The sequence below is a fragment of the Cetorhinus maximus genome, unplaced genomic scaffold, assembly GCF_964194155.1.
Source record: "Cetorhinus maximus unplaced genomic scaffold, sCetMax3.hap1.1 HAP1_SCAFFOLD_531, whole genome shotgun sequence".
NCBI lineage: Eukaryota > Metazoa > Chordata > Chondrichthyes > Lamniformes > Cetorhinidae > Cetorhinus > Cetorhinus maximus.
In genome coordinates this window covers 205,132-225,153 of record NW_027596473.1, presented here as the reverse complement: position 1 = coordinate 225,153, position 20,022 = coordinate 205,132, and the positions used below count along the sequence as shown (strand labels likewise).

The following is a 20,022-nucleotide window of genomic DNA, read 5'->3' as shown; positions in this document are numbered from 1 at the left end:
TTCAACTCCATTTTCCTTCCCACTCCCCATATCCCTCGATTCCCTAAGACCAAAAATCTGTCTATCCCAGCCTTAAATGTATTCACCGAAAGTGAAACTAGCTGAATAGCTCTTTCAAAGAGCCAGCAGAGGCACGATGGGCTGAATGACCTCCGTCTACGTGATATGATGATTCCAATTAGCTGGTCTCAAAGCAGTTGGGTGCCACTGATTCTCCAGTGTCAGAGGTCTGAATTACAATGTGATGGGACATGCAGCCTCGTAAGGATGCATCAGAGAGGCGATCTTCTAGAGGGTACAAGATGGTTAATTGGCATGGAAGAGGGCGAGCTAGAATATTATCTTCAGTTCAACTTCAGTTCAGTGAGGGGAGACAAGGCAAGCTCTTCTTTACAGAACGGTCTCCCAGAGAAAGAGGGCATTAAAGCCTGTGCAATGAGGGCACTCAATGGACAGGCCAGAATGGGCCGAATTGCTTCCCTTGTTGCGCATTGGCCTCAGCGCCCCCCCCCTGGGAGTTCAGGGGAAAAGAAACAGACAAGAGATCCCGCCAGGATTCCTGCCCCTGACAGATGTCCTGCCGGGAACTATCAGAGCAGTCTTGGCTGTGATGCCTCCTGTGGGTCAATAGCCTGTTAGTTCCCACCACCTACACTTGACGCATGAGGAACGGTCCTTTTTGGGGTAGGGTGTTGAGGTGAGTACAGGAGGGGGGGACTGTTCTCCAGTAGAGGGAAGCAGGATAAACACATGAGGGGGGGAAAGGAATAGAAGGATATGTTGAGATGAAGTAGGGGCGATGGGAAAGAGGCTTGTACAAAGTGAGAAGCTGGGAGCTTGGTTAGTGAGGGAATCTTAAGGGTTAATCTCCTGCTAAAATTTACTCGTGTCTGCATTTAGCATTTAACCAAAATTTATTGTTTAAGTTAATCTAAGTTTCTTCCGGTCTGAAGCAAGGATAAACAAGCTCGCCATTGGAGAGCAGCTGTGATTAATTAGGTATCTAGTTAATTAGGTTAACTAGTTTAACATGGTTTCTGTCGCTGCAGCAGAGCTGACTCTTCTCTGAATCTAAGGTTGTATAAATACAGGGGTCACAGTGCAACTTGCACTGAAAAGAAACCAGAAAATGCTGGAAAAACACAGGGGGTCTGACAGCATCTGTGGAGAGAGAAACAGAGCTAACGTTTCGAGCCCGATACGACTCTGCTTCGGAACTGGAGAGAGGCAGGAGGGCGATGGGCTTTTAAGGTCAGTACTGTCTGAAAGCGAAAACACGAGGACAAGGTACAGACTGGCACTTGGGGGGGGAATTCAAATGGGGGGGGCAGAGTTCATGCTGAGGCCAGAGGGCTGCAAAAGGCTGGATGATGAGGTGATGTTCCTCCAGCCTGCATTGGGCTGAGCACAGCTTGACAGAGTGAGAAGCTGAGAGTTTGGTGAGGGAGGGAGTTCGGTGAAGAGGGGGAGGAGGTGCTCCTTTCTTTTTCTACCTTTCTCAGCCTCCATTATTTGGTTCCTACTCCAGTACGAGGGAAGAATTGGTGAATGGTTGGTGAATAACTGGTAAATTATTCTATTTATAATTAGATCGTTAAATTTAAGGTATGGCAGGGCAGCTTGGCCAATTGGAATGTACATCCTTTGGCATGTGGGAAGTCATGGACACACCACGCGTCCTAGTCAAACAGGGAGTGTCACCGGCTGCAGAAGCCTGAGCTCTGAGTTTCGGAACTCGAGTGCCGGCCGGAGTCACTGTGGTGCATCTGCGAGGCAGAGGACTACGCGGATAGCACACTGAGGGGGGTGGTCACATCGCAGGTTAAGAGCATGCAGGCCGAGAGGGAATGGGTGACTGCCAGGCAGTCTAAGAGAACCAGGCAGGTAGCGCAGGAGTCTCCCTGAGTCGATCTCACTCGCTAATCAGTTTTCGATTTTGGATACTGGTGAGGGTAGTGGTTCCTCAGGAGTGCAGCAGGAGCCAGGTGGGTGGCTCAGCGGCACAGGAGGGCAGAAAGAAGTGTAGCACAGCAATCGTGATAGGGGATTCATTAGTTAGGGGAACAGACAGGCGTTTCCACGGCCATAACAGGAGATTCCAGGATGTTTCTTAACTTCACCCAAATTGATTCTACATCTTGATCCTTCGATCCAAGTTCCTCTCTCACTAATGTACCGGACTCGTCCCTTATTAACAATGCTACCCCGCCTCCTTTTTCTTTTTGCCTATCCTTCCTAAATGACGAATATCCTTGAATATTCAGTTCCCCGTCTTGGTCGTCCTGTAACCACACCTTGTCATGGCAATTAAATCATACCCATTCACCTCTATTTGTGCCTTCAAATACCTTGTTGAGAATGCTGTGTATGTTCAGATAGAGCTAGGGTTAAGGGTGTCACAGAGTGGCTGCAGGACATTCTTCTGGGGGAGGGTGGACAGCCAGAGGTTCTGGTCCACATTGGTACCAATAACACAGTTAGGAAGAGGGATGAGGTCTTGAGGAGTTAGGTCCTCAGGGAGTTAGGAAAAGAAATTAAAAAGCAGGACCTCACAAGCAGTGACCTCAGGATTACTCCCAGTGCCTCGAGTTAGTGAGTTTAGGAATAGGAGGCTTGAACACATGGCTGGAGAATAGATGTAGGAGTGAGGGCATCAGGTTTCTGAGGCAATGGGACTGGGACAGGTTCTGGGGCAGGTGGATGGGTCCCACCTTAGCAGGACTGGGACTAACGTCCTCACAGGGAGACTTGCTAATGCTACTGGGGAGGTTTTAAACTCGATTAGCAGAAGGATGGGGACCTGAGAGGGAGCTCAGATTGAAGGAAAGCAAATCTGGTAGCCGGGAGTAGGAAATAGCAAGCAAAATTAGAAGGCAAACGAAGCAAAGGCAAGCATTAAACGGGGGTCAGAATGCAGAATAATGTTAAAAAGATAAAGTTAAGGGCACTCTATCTGAATGTACACAGAATTCTCAACAAGGTATTTGAGGGCACAAATAGAGGTGAATGGGTATGATTTAATTGCCATGACAAGGTGTGGTTAGAGGGTGACCAAGACGGGGGACTGAATATTCAAGGATATTCGTCATTTAGGAAGGAGAGGCGAAAAGAAAAGGGAGGTGGGGTAGCACTGTTAATAAGGGACGAGATTGGTACATTAGTGAGAGGGGAACTTGGATCGAAGGATCAAGATGTAGAATCAGTTTGGGTGGAGTTAAGAAACAGCAAGGGGCAAAAAAACATTGGTGGGAGTTGTTTATAAGCCAACAAACTGTAGTGGTAATGTTCGGTATAAATCAGTAAATTAGAGATGCATGTAACATGGGTAATACAGTAATAATGAGTGACTTCAACTTACATGGACTGGGTAAACCTAATTAGCACCAATGCTGTGGAAGGTGAATGTCTGGAACGTGTATGAGGTGGGTTTCTGGAGCAGCAAGTTGAAGAACCGACTAGGGATAGGGTTATTTTAGATTTATTATGTCATGAGAAAGGGCCAATTAATAACCTTGCCATAAAGGAGCCTTTAGGAAATAGCGACCATAACATGATAATTTTACATTAAGTTTGAAAGTGATCGAGTTCATTCTTAAACCGGGGTCTTAAATCTGAACAAAGAAAATTGTGAAGGGATGAGGGGCAAGGTAGTTATGGTGGAAAGCAAAAAAACATTAAAAGATTTGACAGTAGACAGGCGATTTATAGAAGTATTACATGGTCTACAACAAATATACATCCCTCTAAGACACAAAACAGGAAAGGTGAATCAACTGTAGCTAACAAAGGAAGTTAAAGATTGCATTAGATCAAAGGCAGTGGTTTACAAGCTTGCCAGCAAAAGTAGTAAACCTGAGGATTGGGAGCAAGTTAGAATCCAGCAAAGGAGGACCAAGGAAGTGATAAAGAAAAGGGAAACAGAATATGGATGTAAGCTAGCGAGAAACAAAGGCAGACTGCAAAAGCTTGTTTAGGTGTGTGAAAAGGAAAAGATTAGCCAGGACAACTTTATAATGGAGAAAGGGGGCAATAGTGGAGAAACTAAGCAATTACTTTGTGTCTGTCTTCACAGAGAGGGAGATACAGAAAATCTTCCAGAAATACTAGGCAGCCAAGGGACTTGTGAAAATGAGGAACTGAAAAAAAATTAGTATTAATAAAGAGGTAGTACCCGAAAAATTAACTGGTTGAAGGTAGATAAATCCCCTGGGCCAGATGAGCTTCATCCCAGAGTGTTGAAGGAAGTGGCTACAGAGATGGTGGATGGGTTGGTGGTCATCTTCCAAAATTCTATAGATTCTGGAAAGGTTCAGGCAGACTGGAAAGTAGCAAATGTAACCCCACTATTTCAGAAAGGAGGAAGAGAGAAAACTGGCAACTACAGACCTGTTAGCTTGACATCAGTAGTAGGGAAAATGTTAGAATCTGTAACAAAGGATGTGATAACTGTTCACTTAGAAAATAATATATTTGATATGATTGGGCAGAGTCAACATGGACTTACAAAAGGGAAGTCACGTTTGACAAACCTGTTGGGGTTTTGTGAGGATGTTACTTGGAGCAGTGATAAAGGAGGACCAGTGGATGTGCTGCATTTGGATTTCCAGAAGTCTTTCGATAAGGTCCCACACACGGGAGGTTAGGAGACAAAATTAGAGTGTGTGGGATTGGGGGTAATATCGGGGCATGGATTGGAGGATTGGTTAACAGACAGAAAACAGAGAGTAGGAATAAACGGGTCATTCTCAGGATGGCGGGCTGTTATTAGTGGGGTACCGCAAGGATCAGTGCTGGGGCCAGAGATGTTCACGATCTATATCAATGACTTGGATGTGGGGGACCAAATATAATATTTCAAAATTTGCTGATGACACAAAACTAGGTGGGAATGTGAGTTGTGAGGAGGATGCAAAGAGGCTTCAAGGGGATTTGGACAGGCTAAGTGAATGGGCAAGTAGATTATAATGTGAATAAATGTGAAGTTATCCACTTTGATAGAAAAAACAGAAAGGCAGAGTATTTCTTAAATGGTGAGAGGTTGGGAAGTGTTGGCGTCCAAGGGGACCTGAGTGTCCTTGTTCATGAGTCACTAAAAGTGAGCACACAGGGGCAGCAAACAATTAGGAAGGCAAATGAGATGTTGGCTTCATCACAAGGGGATTTGAGTAGAGGAGTAAAGATATCTTGCTGCAATGGTATAGAGCCTTGGTGAGGCTGTACCTGGAGTAGTGTGGGCAGTTTTAGTCTCCTTATCTAAGGATGTACTTGCCATAGAGGGAGTGCAATGGAGGTTTACCAGATTAATCCCCAGGATGGCGGGATTGACTTATGAGGAGAGAGTGAGGAGACTGGGCCTGTATTCTCTAGGGTTTAGAAGAATGAGAGGTGATCTCATTGAAACTTAAAAAATTCTTACAGGACGTGACAGGGTAGATGTTGATGTTTCCCCCTGGCTGGGGGGTCTAGAACCAGGGGGCACAGTCTCAGAATAAGGGGCAGCCATTTAAGACTGAGATGAGGAGGAATTTCTTCACTCAGAGGGTGGTGAATCTTTAGAAATCTCTACCTCAGAGGGCTGAGGAAGCTCAATCATTAAGCATGCTCAAAACAGAAATCGACAGATTCTGGAGACTAATGGCATCACGGGGCAGTGGCATAGAGGTAGATGATCAGCCGTAATCTGTTTGAATGGAGCAGCAGGCTCGATGGGCCGAATGGCCTACTCCTGCTCCCATGTTCGTATAAATACCAGCACAGAGTAGATAGGTCGAATGGCCTGTTTCTGTGCTGCATCATTCTATGCAAGTGGAGAACATTCAGGAGAGGGAGCGCCGTGGTGAAACCCACTCAGAACATGAGGTTGGAGTTACCAGGAGGAAACACAGTGCAATTCTTCAGCACCCTGTAACCCACGACCCCCCCAAACCCCATCCTCACGCGGAGAACTGCACAACCAATGGCAAACCCTAAACCCTGTTGATGAGGGCTACGATCCCACTTGCACACACCACCTTGCGATGGGGGGTACGGATGATGCTGCAGCACTCTGACTCGCACTGACCTGAGCTCCTCGCAGGTTCTGAGGGTCCAATACCTGAGAGATGGGCCGGGATGGTGGTTTGGACAGCACCTGCTGACTGCCTTGAGCCAGCGAGGGCTGGACGACTGATGGTGCGTTCTGCACAACAGGAACCTTGCAAATCAAAAACACAGAAAGCGCACAATTACCACACGAGTAACAGGTGGAGGTCACGTGTTTCAGGTAATGGAAGCATTCTTCTCCTCGTCTTCAAACCCCTTCACTTCTCTCAACCTCTGCAACCTGTCCAGCTCAATATCCTTTGTTATTCTCACTCTGGTTCCACGCCCCCTTTCCGAACTACATCGTTGGTGACAGAACTCTCAATCATCAATCCTGAACTCTGCAATAACCTCCGAGTGCTCTCCGGCCAGCTTTGAAGGAATGGTTACAACAAAGGGGGAGGCCATTCGGCCCATCGAGTCTGTGCTGGCTCTCTGCAACAGCAACCCAGCTAGCTCTGCTCCCCTAACATCCAAATTGTTTTCTCTTCAGATAGTGATCCAATACCCTTTCGAAAGCCACGACTGAACCTGCCTCCACTACACTCTCAGGCAGCGCATCCCAGATCCTAACCACTCACTGCCAACAAGGTTTTCCTCATGTCGCCACTGCTTCTTCTGCCAATCATCCTTAAAACCGTGAGCCTCTCGTTCTCGATCTTTCCGCCAATGGGAACAGCTTCTCCCTATCCGCTCTGTCCAGATCCCTCATGATTTTGAACACCTCTATCAAATCTCCTCTGAACCTTCTCCAAACAGTCCCGACTTCTCCAATCTATGTTGCTGAAGTTCCTCATCCTTGGAACCACTCTCGTGAATCTTCTCTGCACTCTCTCCAATGCCTTCCCATCCTTCCTAAAGTGCGGCACCCAGAACTGGACACAATACTCCAGCTGAGGCCGAACCAGTGTTTTATGTAAAGGTCCAGCCTCAACATTAAAAGGGTCCTCAGGACTTCCGTTAGCACCCCCAACACCTCCCCCAGATCCTGCTGAGTGATCCCTTCACGCTTAAATAAATCTTCATTAAAAATATTCTGAACATACAATGGATACTGAGCTATAAAATTCCATAACATTCCAGGTTTCACTTCCAGTTGACGCCAAGCTATCCGATCTCAGTGGGACCTTAGAATAAGAGCTTGACAGTCAAATTATGACAACTGGCCTCAAGCAGTAGGCAAGGGGACGGGGGAATTATATCTCCGCTCTAGTTGCCAGCTCTGATTGTTATCCAGTTCCATGAGCTGTGGGTGCAGAGTAATTGGGTTTGGCTAAGTTGCCCTCCCAAAACACAAAGACTAGACTCACAGGCACCTCCTGTTACATGTGTAGAAGATGCCGTAATATACCCACACGTTCAAGGATGAATTGCAGCAACTCGCCAAGGCTCATTCAACAGCACCTTCCGAACCTGCGACCTCTCTATCGCCTGGAGGGACATGGGAACGCCGCCAGATACAAGCTCGCCATCAAGTCACTCACCACCCTGACCTGGAAATATATCGCTGTTCCTTCACCGTCACTCGGACTGTATCGCGGAACTCCCTCCCTAACAGCGCTGGGGGTGTACCTGCATCGTACGGGCTGCAGCGGTTCAAGAAGGCAGCTCACTGCCCACCTTCTCCAAGGCAATTAGGGGTGGGCAACAAATGCTGGTCTAGACTGGGGGGCCACCCATAAACAATGGAAATTCATTCTACAAGACCACAGTGCAAAATTCACAATCCTCCAATAAGGTTCAAGATGGCGAAATATCTTTCTGGGAAAGCAAAACGCTGCAGATGCTGGAAATCCGAAACAAAAAACTGGGAAGTGCTGGGAATACTCCGCAAGTTAGGCAGCACCCGCGGAGAAAAACCAGAGTTAATGTTTCCGGTTGATGGGGGACCCTTCACCAGAGCTGCCATTTCGGCCGATTCCAGTGTGATGACACCACCACCATCAAACACGTCCCCGCCATTCCCCTTTCAGAATTCCAAAGAGACGGTTTCCTCCACGATATTGTGCTCCGCTCCTCAATCACCCTCCGACAGCCGCTGCCCTTTCCCTGGAAGTTCAGGAAGACGCAGCACCTGTTTTTTTTTTACCCGGTCCCTTCTCGCCGTCCAAGGTCCCAAACCCTTCCGCCGTGCACTTGTTTCAATTTTAGTGTCCCATATTCGCCGCTCACCATGTGCATCAGGGAGACCAAACGCAGACTGGGTCACCATTTTGAGGAACGTCTCCATTCAGTCCGTTAAGCCAGAGCCCCGAGATTTGGGTCACCAACCACCACTTGAATTCTCCGCCTTGCTCCCGCTCTGACCTCTCTGCTCTTGGCCTGCTAGAACGAGGCTCAGTGGAAGCTTGAGGAACAGTGCCTCATCTTCCCGCAAGGATATCTTTCTGCAGCCTGCCGGTCAGCAGGTTATGGGATTACTGTAACATTAGTCATTCCCAGGGGGTCGGGAGCCTCAGGAATGAGTTGACAACTGGCTGGGTGACTGCTGATGCAGTGCAAGCCTCCTTTACTGATGGACCTTGGCCTCATCAATTTTGCGCACTGGCACAGGAGGCGGTCATGTCGACTGACCTGGGCCTTGACACCGCCTAGCTGCACTCCAACAAGCTCGGACTCACCTTCTGCACCACGTTCTCTTTCTGTATCTGGCTCTGGCGGAGTTTCTTCAGCAGCACCAACCTGGCCTCCTCTAGCCGCAGCTCATCCCGAAGCTGCTTGATAATCATCTGCCGCTCCTCAGGGCCCTTGCCCTGCGGAGAGAGAAAAGGCATGAAAGGTCTCAGAGCCCCGACTCACCATAGCCCCTTCCAAACCCGCCACCCCTACCATCTAGAAGGACAAGGGCAGCAGATACATGGGAACACCACCAGCAGCAGACACATGGGAACACCACCACCTGGAAGTTCCCTTCCAAGCCGCTCACCATCCTGACTTCTCACCCACCACCTTCTCAAGGGGCAATTAGGGAAGTGCAATAAATGCTGGGCCCAGCCAGCGACGCGCAAATCCCCAGCGTGAATTTTTAAAGAACGTTCTGCAAATGAATGCATTTGACGGCTTAGCATTTAATTAATTATACCATCCCAGAGCATTAACCAATGGTGTTAAGGGATACGGGGCAGAGGCAGGTAGGTGGAGGTGGGTCACAGATCAGCCATGATCCTGTTGAATGGTGGAACAGGCTCGAGGGGCTGAATGGCCTCCTGCTGTTCCTTGTTCCCATTTAACCGCCTAAGTAACAAATTATCGAGTGAGAAAGAAAGGGAAACAAAACGGCTTTATGCAGCACCTACACATCTCCCGGCAATGCATCCAAATCCAGAAATTCAAACGCAAGCAAGAGTTTGCCTTCCCGTTTAACTCCTGTTGGGAATGAACAGGGAACGTTTCCCCTCTAAACTTTTCAGATTGTAGAAAAATTCGCCTGAGCTGAACGATCCCAGGCAAAGCGGTCCTGGGCCCAGCCTGGGTCACACGACACAAGTCAGGACAGTGGGATAGTGGGGCGCCGGGGCCCAACCCATGGGGGCGCTCAGCAACTTGGGGAGCGTCGTGGGGAGTGGGTTTCAGGCAGGCCAGACCTTCGCGAGGCAGAAGGATGCTATCGTTCCGTTTTGGGTCTAGGCTTGGCTGAAGCCTTCCTCGTCGGGACCCAACCTTGTGAGCTGCACTGGCGCCTCCAACAGGGGGTGGGGGGACCGCGACTGTGGCAATGCTGAGCTCTGAATCACAGAGCCTTTTACACACAGGGCAATGGATTGATTGCAATTTGCAAATGAACAAAAGGAGAAAGGCGCCTGCATCTATTTAATCCCTCTCGTGCCCATACAAGATGTCCTGAAGCACTTTACAATCAATGAAAGCCTTTTTATGACAAATAGAGATCCAAACAACACTAAAAAGTCCTGGGCGTTGGAGCCCATGACTAGAGTGGGTGATTTGTTCAGCTATCAGATCCTATAATATTTTCTAACCGATAGCACGACTACCCTGAGCTATACAGAAGTGCATCAGTGTACACAACGAGGGATACTGTGTGCCAGTACTGATCGACTGGCAGGAGGGTCGGTAACCAGAGGGGGACACAGGTTGAAGAGAATCGGGGAAGGGAACCAGAGGGGGAGATGAGGAGAATTTGTTTTTTTTTCACACAGCGAGTTGTTGTGATCTGGAAGGTGCTGCCTGAAAGGGCGGTGGAAGCAGATTCAATAGGAACTTTCAAAAGGGGGGGAATCAGATAAATACTTGAAGGGGAAACATTTACAGGGATATAGAGGAAGGAGCTGGGGTGGGGGCTGGGGGAAGTAGGAGTAATTGGACAGATCTTTTAAAGAGGCAGCACAGGCAGGATGGCTCGATGTTCCTACATTCTGTCAGTGCCCGTGCTTTGCCTTTCCCACTGCAGATTCAAGTTGGTCACAGGGGCCGGGAGCGGAGGGAGGCTGCCTTTGTGTGTTAGCCTTGGCTCAGTCCATAGCACTCTCAAGATTGAAGGTTCAAGACCCACTTCAGGACTTCAGCACTAAATCTTGGCTGCCGCCGCCAGTGAGGGTGTGCTGCACTGTTGGAGGCACAGTCTTTTGGATGAGAAGTTAAATCGAGGCCCTCGTCTGCCCTCTCAGGTGGATGTAAAAGATCCCACTAGCCGCTATTGGAAGAAGAGTGGGTGGGGGGTGGGGTGAGGTGGGAGAGTTCTCCCTGGTGTCCTGGGGCACAATATTTATCATTCAACCAACATCACTGAAAACAGGTGAACTGGTTCTTTATCACCTTGCTGTTTGTGGGAGCTTGCTGTGCGCAGATTGGCTGCTGAGTTTCCTACATTACAACAGTGACCACATGTTTTGGGACACCCGGTTGTTGTGAAAGGTGCTACAGAAATACAAGCTTTTCCTTCTTTCTCTTTCAGAAACTTCTGCCACTGAGGGGGAGGCCAGGCTTTAACATACACACACGCGCACGTGCATACCCACACCACCCCTCTCTCTCTCTCTTGCACCCACACACACACTCTCCCGCCTGCTTGCTCGCACGCCCTCGCACGTGTGTCGGTGCACGTCAGTGCAAGAGAGGGTATGAGAGCGAGCACGCTCATGCACCCTTGCTCCCTCTCTCACGCGCGTGCCCGCCCTCACGCCCTCTCATGAGGGCGCCCTCCCTCACACCCTCTCTCGCGCTCACCCACACACTCTCTTACACTGGCGTGCACCGACACACGCACGCGTGCATACACACACAGCCGAGAGAAATCCTGGCAGCAGGGAGAATGGATCCACTCCTGGAAGAAAAGTTCTAACCGTCTCAAGAGATCTGACAATCGGCGCTTACAAAACAGCATGCATTGTACATCAGAAATCATTCCTCGGTTGTGAAAGTGTAGGTCACTCGGAGGGAGTACAAGGTGTTTTACAGACACACACTTTTTTGACACTTATCAGTCAAAGCTGCTGGGGCAAAGGAGGGATGGGAGTAGCTCACTCATCGTCATCTTTTATCATTATTAATTCATAGCTCACGCCATCCAGGTGAGAGGTAGGCAACGAGTGCCGACCGTGAGCGCCAATCCTCCAGGACCTAAGAACTATGCAAGGCCTGATTTCAACCCCAACCAGCCAGTTGCAATGGAATGGAACTGTTTTGCAGGCTGGGCTGGTGACACGCCCCATTGAGGCCAACGGAGGAGCTAAAGGGGGCTTCTGACCCCTGAACCCCGCATCAAAATCAGACAGGGGATTTAAAAACAGGAGTCTGACCCCTGAACTCGGGGATAAGATCAAAAAGGGGTTAACGCGAGCGTCTGGTGCTTGAAGCCTGGAGTGAAAGGGGCTTCTGACTCCCGGGGTGAAATAGGGTGGGCTTTCTGTATCGGCTCCTGTCTTGGTTTGGTTCAGTTAAAATCCAGGACCCTTAACATCTCGCACAGCGAGGAATATAGGGAGCAGGGAGGTACTCTCGGTAATGGTGTGGCGGGTACAGGGTGCTGCCCAGTTCAACTGGGAAGACCGACATGCAACCTCCAGTGGCAGGTCACCTGATCGTGGACTGAATAGCCTGTCCACACTGGCCTGGGCACCCCTAGGCTCACGACAGAGGGAGGGAGGGAGGAGGGGGAGGGGGGATAGAATTTAACCAAGGTTCCCCCCCACCGCTCCCGATCTTTGGGATGTACGGTCGCGCGACCCAGTGTCAAATCAGGCTGGCACTCGCAGTCCAGGCTCAGGGTGAGGTCCACAGGGTCTGCCAGTGGAGGAGGGGGTGGTGGTGGTGGGTCGGTGCCCGGGACAGAACACGCACGGTGAAAGGCAGGGGGAGCCCGAAGATACGGCCAGGCCGGCGCCCAGGTCAGTCGCTTACCTTGAAGATCTCCAAGTTTGCCACTTTGATCCGGTCCTCGAACCTGCCGTTGGCTCGAGGGCTGGAGGCCTCGTTGTCTGACAGCACGATGATGTCCGGTGAGGGGGTGCTCCGCTCTCTGTCCATGTCACTACAAGGGACCGAACAACACACACATCACTCCCCACATATGGGATACCCCTCTCCCTTTGCCTGCACTCGCACGCATGCACCAAAAGCAATGGCACTTTACTGCTAATTGCGTATGAATTGTATGCAGTTGGTGGACATTAACTGGGGATTCACTTGAGCCTGTATAAACAGGAACTGACTGAAACTGTGGTTGTTGGGTTAGGAGGTGGTCTGTAATGTGCAACTCTAAATAAATGCTTAGAAAAGTGTGTAAATATTGGCTCCAGTTCTATCCTTCGCCAGCTAGCTTTCCTTATTATAACAGGCCAAAACCCACACCAAAAGAACCATTCAGCTAACCAGAGATCTCATTTGCTCTACGTGGGATCTTGCCAGGCACCGTTTGGCTGCCATCTTCACCCATTTAAGAACAGTGACAGCGCACCGTCAACAAGTTGTGCAGGTTAAGAATTGGGTATCACTGACGTGCGGCAGAGTGGCCATCTCCAACTCTGCACCGAGTGCATTTTAGGAAAGGAAGAGGCTGTCGATAGCACCTTTCCCCCACCTCAGGACATTGCAAAGAGCTTTACAGCCAGTGGAACCACTTTTGAAGTGTGGTCACTGTCCAGACGGAAAGACAGCAGCCAATTTGCGGAAGGGATAAACAGTGCGCCCAGGGCAACTCCCCCTGACGCTCTCTTCTTCCGATAGCAGCCAAGGGATCTGATGCATCCACCTGAGAGGGCAGACAGGGCCTCGGTTTAACATCTTATCTGAAAGAAGTTAGGAGCCAGTTGGAGCATCGGGCAGCAAAGTGAGACTCACAAGGCTGCCGATTTCTACCTAAGTTATCAGGTTTCTGCACATCTTGTTTCTCCTCTTATACAACAACATGAAACACTTGATGCATAAACACTTGATACAATGACACCCCCCCCTTTGTTGTCCAACGGGTCTTCATTCTAACGTTATACCAGGAGCTCTTCAGGTCATCTTACACCAGGCGGCTGACCACAAACAGCGGCCATTTCGCCTGTGGCTCTGTGGGTCGCTCTCTCTCTCTCTCTCTCTCTCACCTCGGAGTCAGGAGGTCGTGAGCTCGAGACCCTAGTCCAGCGACCCGAGCTCCATAATACAGGCCGATCCTCCCAGCGCCAGTAGTGGGGGAAGAGCTGCACTGCTGGGGTGTCGCTGCCATCTTTCAAGATGAAACCTCTTTGGCAGGAAATCCAGCGGCTGCTAATGGGAGAAGAGCTGGGAGGGTGGGGGCTCACTCGTCAACCAACTTCACTAGAAAGAAACAAATCTGCTCACTATCACGTTAGTGTTTATAGGGTCGAGCTGTGCACAAATTGACTTGCCGCAATTCCTGCATTACAGCAGTAACAACACTTCAAAAATACTTCACTGGTTTCACGGGACAGTCCTGAAGCTGTGACCGGCACTACTGGAATACAAGTCTAACTACTTTCGTCGATACTGAACTGGTCGCCTGCGGGTGGGGTAAAGTCAGGGGCATCTCGGCTAATGAGGGGGAGAAGAGGGAGGCGCGGGATAGGTGAGCCAGAATTCATGTTCGTGACCACTCTGGAGTGGGGGGGGAGGTGCGGCTGGATGGAGGCCACAGGCCAGGAGAGACTGCGATGCCCCCTGCAGTCGAAGAGCTGGCCCAACACTGGCGAGGGAGCATAACCACATAGGCCCTCAAAGAGAGAGTTTCTCTCATCTTTTGCACCTTGTCGAATAACAAAATAATATCTGGGCCCCACGGGCCGTTAACTAGTCCACATCCATATTTCTATAGCACTCTGACCTCCAATGATAATACTTCAATCATCGTACAACTTCTGACCCATTTCATTCCCTCCATCAACACATGGCCACATGGCTTCCATGTTATTTATAAACCTTCGGAACTGGTGGACACCACATATTATCTGAATTATAGGACAGCACGTCCGTTACCGCTCTTGGGACAGTACTTGCTGTATTACTACATCCTCTGGAACACCAACGTTAGTGCAACAAGGGGAAAGGGGGCCGGGGGGGGGGGCAGAGCGTGGGCAGGGAGGGGGGCAGAGTGTGGGCAGGGAGGGGGGCAGAACGTGGGCAGGGAGGGGGGCAGGGCGCGGGCAGGCAGCAGGAATGGGGGGCTCAGCATGGGTGGGGGGCTCAGCATGGGTGGGGGGCGTAGCTGAGTGGCAGAGGGCGGCGGGGGGACAGAGAGACAGAGAAGAGGAGAGTAGGGAAGGAGAGGGGGGAGAGAGAGAGGGAGAGTTGGAAGGGGAAAGAGAGAGAGAGAGTGGGAAGGAGAGAGAGAGAGAGAGGGAGGGAAGGGGAGAGTGGGAAGGAGAGAGAGAGAGAGGGAAGGAGAGAGAGACAGAGAGTGGGAAGGAGAGAGGGAGGGAAGGGGAGAGAGAGAGAGAGAGAGTGGGAAGGAGAGAGAGAGAGGGAGGGAAGGGGAGAGAGAGTGAGAGAGAGAGGGAAGGAGAGAGAGAGAGTGGGAAGGAGAGAGAGTGGGAAGGAGAGAGAGAGGAAGGAGAGAGAGAGGAAGGAGAGAGAGAGAGAGAGTGGGAAGGAGAGAGAGAGAGTGGGAAGGAGAGAGAGAGAGGGAAGGAGAGAGAGAGAGAATGGGAAGGAGAGAGAGGGGGAAGGAGAGAGAGAGACTGGGAAGGAGAGAGAGAGGGAAGGAGAGAGAGAGAGAGAGTGTGGGAAGGAGGGAGAGAGAGAGAGAGTGGGAAGGAGGGAGAGAGAGAGAGTGGGAAGGAGTGGTGAGTGAGAATGGTGAAGGAGAGGGAAGGAATGGGGACAGAGTTGATTTAACTATTCATTAGGGGGTCACTGAAGGAAAGTGGGGTTAAGGAGTGATAGAGAATGGACACGGAGAGATAGGGAAGCGGATACACACACATGCACACACACACAACACACACACACACACACACACACACACACACACACGCACACACGCACACACACATGCACACACACACAACACACACACACACAATGTCCCTCTGCAGCCCTGCTTTCACCTCTTGTGTGCACTCATGTCCACGGGTTCGTCCCCCATGTTCTCCTTGCCCGCTTTGACCACATTGCGGATTTCCGGCCGAGGCTTCAGGCTGCCATTCATCTTCTCCTCGCCCGCCTTCTGGTGCTCGGACTTGACCACCAGGTCCTGGGGCATCTCGGGGCCGGCCAGGTCCTTCCTCTTCAGCAAGGCCAGCATCTTCAGCCGCTCCATGGCCTCGTGCCCTTCCATCTTCAGCCTCTTGGCCACCATGTCATCGCGCTCCTCAGTCCGGTCCAGTCCTCGCTTCAGCAGATGGAGCCTCAGGGCATCGTCCGTCATTCTGTCCATCCTGCTGCTGGGGACAGAAACAAGGGCACAGAGGTTAGTTGTTTCCCGGCCCCAGAAGGAAAATTGCATTTGTTTAGCACCTTTGACATCCCAAACAGCTTCACAGCAGCATTATAAAGCAAAATCTGAGCTCAAACCGCAACAAAGGAGGGGAGAGAGAGAGAGAGAGAGAGAGAGAGAGAGAGAGAGAGAGAGAGGCGGAGGCAGAGAGGTTTAGGGAGGGAATTCCAGAGCTCAGGGCCCCCCAGGCAGCTGAAGGCACGGCCGCCAATGGTGGAGCGATGGGAATCGGGAGATGCTCAAGAGGCTGGAATTGGGGGACCGCAGAGATCTCGGAAGGTGGTAGGGGCTGGAGGAGGTTACAGAGATAGGGAGGTATGTAGGGGTTGGAGGTTACAGAGATAGGGAGGGGTGTAGGGACTGGAGGAGGATACAGAGAGAGGGAGGGGTGAAAGGGCTGGAGGAGGTTACAGAGATAGGGAGGGGTGAAGGGGCTAGAGGAGGTTACAGAGATGGGGAGGGTTGTTGGGGCTGGAGGAGGTTACAGAGATAGGGAGGGGTGAAGGGGCTGGAGGAGGTTACAGAGATAGAGAGGTGGGTAGGGGCTGGAGGAGGTTACAGAGATAGGGAGGGGTGTAGGGGCTGGAGGAGGTTACAGAGATAGGCATGGGGCGTAGGGGCCGGAGGAGGTTACAGAGATGGGGAGGGTTGTTGGGGCTGGAGGAGGTTACAGAGATAGGGAGGGGTATAGGGGCTGGAAGAGTTTACAGAGATGGGGAGGGTTGTTGGGGCTGGAGGAGGTTACAGAGATAGGGAGGGGTATAGGGGCTGGAAGAGTTTACAGAGATGGGGAGGGTTGTTGGGGCTGGAGGAGGTTACAGAGATAGGGAGGGTTGTTGGGGCTGGAGGAGGTTACAGAGATAGGGAGGGATACAGGGGCTGGAGGAAGTTACAGAAAGGGAGGGGTGTAGGGGCTGGAGGAGGTTACAGAGATGGGTAGGGGTGTAGGGGCTGGAGGAGGTTACAGAGTTAGAGAGGGTTGCAGGGGCTGGAAGAGGTTACGGACACAGGGATGGGCAAAGCCAAGGAGCGACTGGAAAAGGAGGATGAGAATTTTAAAACCAAGTCAATGCTTAACTTGATAGCCCGTGTACATTAGCAAGCACAGGGTGATGGGTAAGAGGGACGCTGTGCAAGTTCAGACAGGGGGACTAAGCTCAGGGCTACTGTGGCTACAAGAGCAGATCAGAGGCTGGGAGCCAGTAACTGAGCTCCTGACTCCCCAAAGCCTGTCCACCATCTACAAGGCACAAGTCAGGAGTGTGATGGAATACTCCCCACTTGCCTGGATGAGTGCAGCTCCCACAACACTCAAGAAGCTCAACACCATCCAGGACAAAGCAGCCCCGCTTGATTGGCACCACATCCACAAACATTCACTCCCTCCACCACCGACGCACAGAAGCAGCAGTGTGTGTACCATCTACAAGATGCACTGCAGGAATTCACCAAGGCTCCTTCGACAGCACCTTCCAAACCCACGACCACTACCATCTAGAAGGACAAGGGCAGCAGACACATGGGGAACACCACCACCTGGAAGTTCCCCTCCAAGTCACTCACCATCCTGACTTGGAAATATATCATTTGATTTTTAATTTTGAAGTGCAGTCTCAGTTTGTACCAGAGGTAACCACAGAAACCGCTTTGTACAAAGCAAGATCCCAATGAGACAAATGATAAGAATCTGTTTCAGTGATGGTGGTTGACGGATAAATGTTGACTTCAGGACAAACTCTGGTGTGTGGAATGAGGGGCTCCCGGCACCGTTGGAATCTAAAGCCCTCTTCCCAGAATCTCCAAGCCTCTGACGCCTCCACCCCTCATTCAGTCTCCCCTTCCTCGTGCTTTCTGCAGCGTTTAAAAGGTGAGCCTGGTGTTAGTCCCCGGTTACAAATGCCTGACTGAAAACTGTGAGGTACAGAACCTTCGGACGTTCACCCCAGTAGGGCTGAGGTGCCTTTGAGGCTTCCCATTTCTGTCACCGGCCTCAAAGCCACCGAAAACGGACTCTGGCACAACGCTGAGCCAAACACAATCCACACTTTGCAGTTTAGAATGCCTACAAGTTAGAGCAGGGAGGTTAGACGGTCATGCACACACAGTTGTGCTCCCAACATTACTGGAAGGATGCCGGGGCTCCGCAAAAGCTGCTGACACTAGATCGGAGAGGTTATAACCATCAGAAAGGCTGGGGCTCTTTTCTCTAGAAAAGAGAAGTCTGGTAGGGGCTTTTAAGATCAAAAAAAAAAGGGTTCGATAGGGTCAATGTAGAGACGATGTTTCCACTTGTGGGGGGAGGCTAGAACTAGGGGGCCATCAATATCAGGCAGTCACTAATAAATCCGATGGGGAATTGAGGAGAAACTGCTTCACCCAGAGAGTGGGAAGAATGTGGGACTCGCTCCCACGGGGAGCGGGGAGAATGTGGGACTCGCTCCCACGGGGAGCGGGGAGAATGTGGGACTCGCTCCCACGGGGAGCGGGGAGAATGTGGGACTCGCTCCCACGGGGAGCGGGGAGAATGTGGGACTCGCTCCCACGGGGAGCGGGGAGAATGTGGGACTCGCTCCCACGGGGAGCGGGGAGAATGTGGGACTCGCTCCCACGGGAAGCGGGGAGAATGTGGGACTCGCTCCCACGGGGAGCGGGGAGAATGTGGGACTCGCTCCCACGGGGAACGGGGAGAATGTGGGACTCGCTCCCACGGGGAGCGGGGAGAATGTGGGACTCGCTCCCGCGGGGAGAATGTGGGACTCGCTCCCACGGGGAGCGGGGAGAATGTGGGACTCGCTCCCACAGGGAGCGGGGAGAATGTGGGACTCGCTCCCACGGGGAGCGGGGAGAATGTGGGACTCGCTCCCACGGGGAGCGGGGAGAATGTGGGACTCGCTCCCACGGGGAGCAGGGAGAATGTGGGACTCGCTCCCACGGGGAACGGGGAGAATGTGGGACTCGCTCCCATGGGGAGTGGTCGAGGTGAATCGCAGAGATGGATTGAAGGGTGGGGGGGAAGCTGGATAAACACATGAGGGAAAGAGGAATAGAAGGATATGTTGATCGGGGGAGAGGGAGAGGTGGGGAGGCCAGAACTAGGGGGCCATCAATATCAGGCAGTCACTAATAAATCCGATGGGGAATTGAGGAGAAACTGCTTCACCCAGAGAGTGGGAAGAATGTGGGACTCGCTCCCACGGGGAGAATGTGGGACTCGCTCCCACGGGGAGAATGTGGGACTCGCTCCCACGGGGAGCGGGGAGAATGTGGGACTCGCTCCCATGGGGAGCGGGGAGAATGTGGGACTCGCTCCCACGGGGAGCGGGGAGAATGTGGGACTCGCTCCCACAGGGAGTGGTCGAGGTGAATCGCAGAGATGGATTGAAGGGGAGGGGGTGGGGAGGAGCTGGATAAATACACGAGGGGGAGAGGAATAGAAGGATATGCTGATGGGGTGACATAGGTGGGAAGAGGCTTGTGTGGAGCAGATGGGCCGAATGGCCTGTTTCAGTGCTGCACAGCCTGTGTAATTCTATCACTATAAAGCTATTAACTTCAGTACACCAACAAAAGTCTCCTCGATCCCACACAAGGCCCACATTGTTGCCATTGAATGTAATTACCTCAAAGTAGCATTTAATTACAAGGAACAGTGCTCTGTCATTTTAATTAAAAATAGCTTGTAGAGAAAGGGTCTGTACTCGGACTCAGTGAATTACTGAGCCGTGCCCGAATCCACTGGTCTGCCTTCTGGGACAGCCCGCCATATTCCCGCCATATTCGTTCCAAATCCTCAAAGGGGTTCGATAGGGTAGACGTAGAGGAGGTGTTTCCACTAGAGGGGGGCCATCAATATAAGACAGTCACTAATAAATCCGATGGGGAATCGAGGAGAAACTTCTTTACCCAGGAGAGTGGGGAGAATGTGGGACTCGCCCCCCTACAGGGGGATGGTCGAGGTGAATCGCAGAGATGGGTTGAAGGTGGATAAACACACGAGGGAGAGAGGAGTAGAAGGATATGTCGATGGAGGGGGGGAGAGATGGAGA

The 20,022-nt window shown here is 51.3% G+C and overlaps 2 protein-coding genes across 6 annotated transcripts in view; both read right to left on the bottom strand.

Moving 5' to 3' along the window:
* LOC144673997 (uncharacterized) overlaps window positions 1–20,022 on the bottom strand; it is a 131,907-nt gene that overhangs the window by 33,926 nt on the left and 77,959 nt on the right. The gene's annotated exons all lie outside the window — the stretch shown is intronic.
* Window positions 1–20,022, bottom strand: part of gatad2b (GATA zinc finger domain containing 2B) — a 111,511-nt gene that overhangs the window by 13,987 nt on the left and 77,502 nt on the right. For 4 of the 5 annotated variants that reach the window (XM_078535572.1, XM_078535569.1, XM_078535571.1 and 1 more), the window contains 4 exons: window positions 15,588–15,923; window positions 12,439–12,568; window positions 8,703–8,834; window positions 6,062–6,193 (listed from right to left, as the gene is read on the bottom strand). In XM_078535572.1, coding sequence (XP_078391698.1) covers window positions 6,062–6,193; window positions 8,703–8,834; window positions 12,439–12,568; window positions 15,588–15,916 — 723 coding nt within the window. In that variant the 5' untranslated portion in view covers window positions 15,917–15,923. The remainder of the gene's footprint in view (window positions 1–6,061; window positions 6,194–8,702; window positions 8,835–12,438; window positions 12,569–15,587; window positions 15,924–20,022) is intronic. The other variant, XM_078535570.1, reaches the window with a different exon arrangement.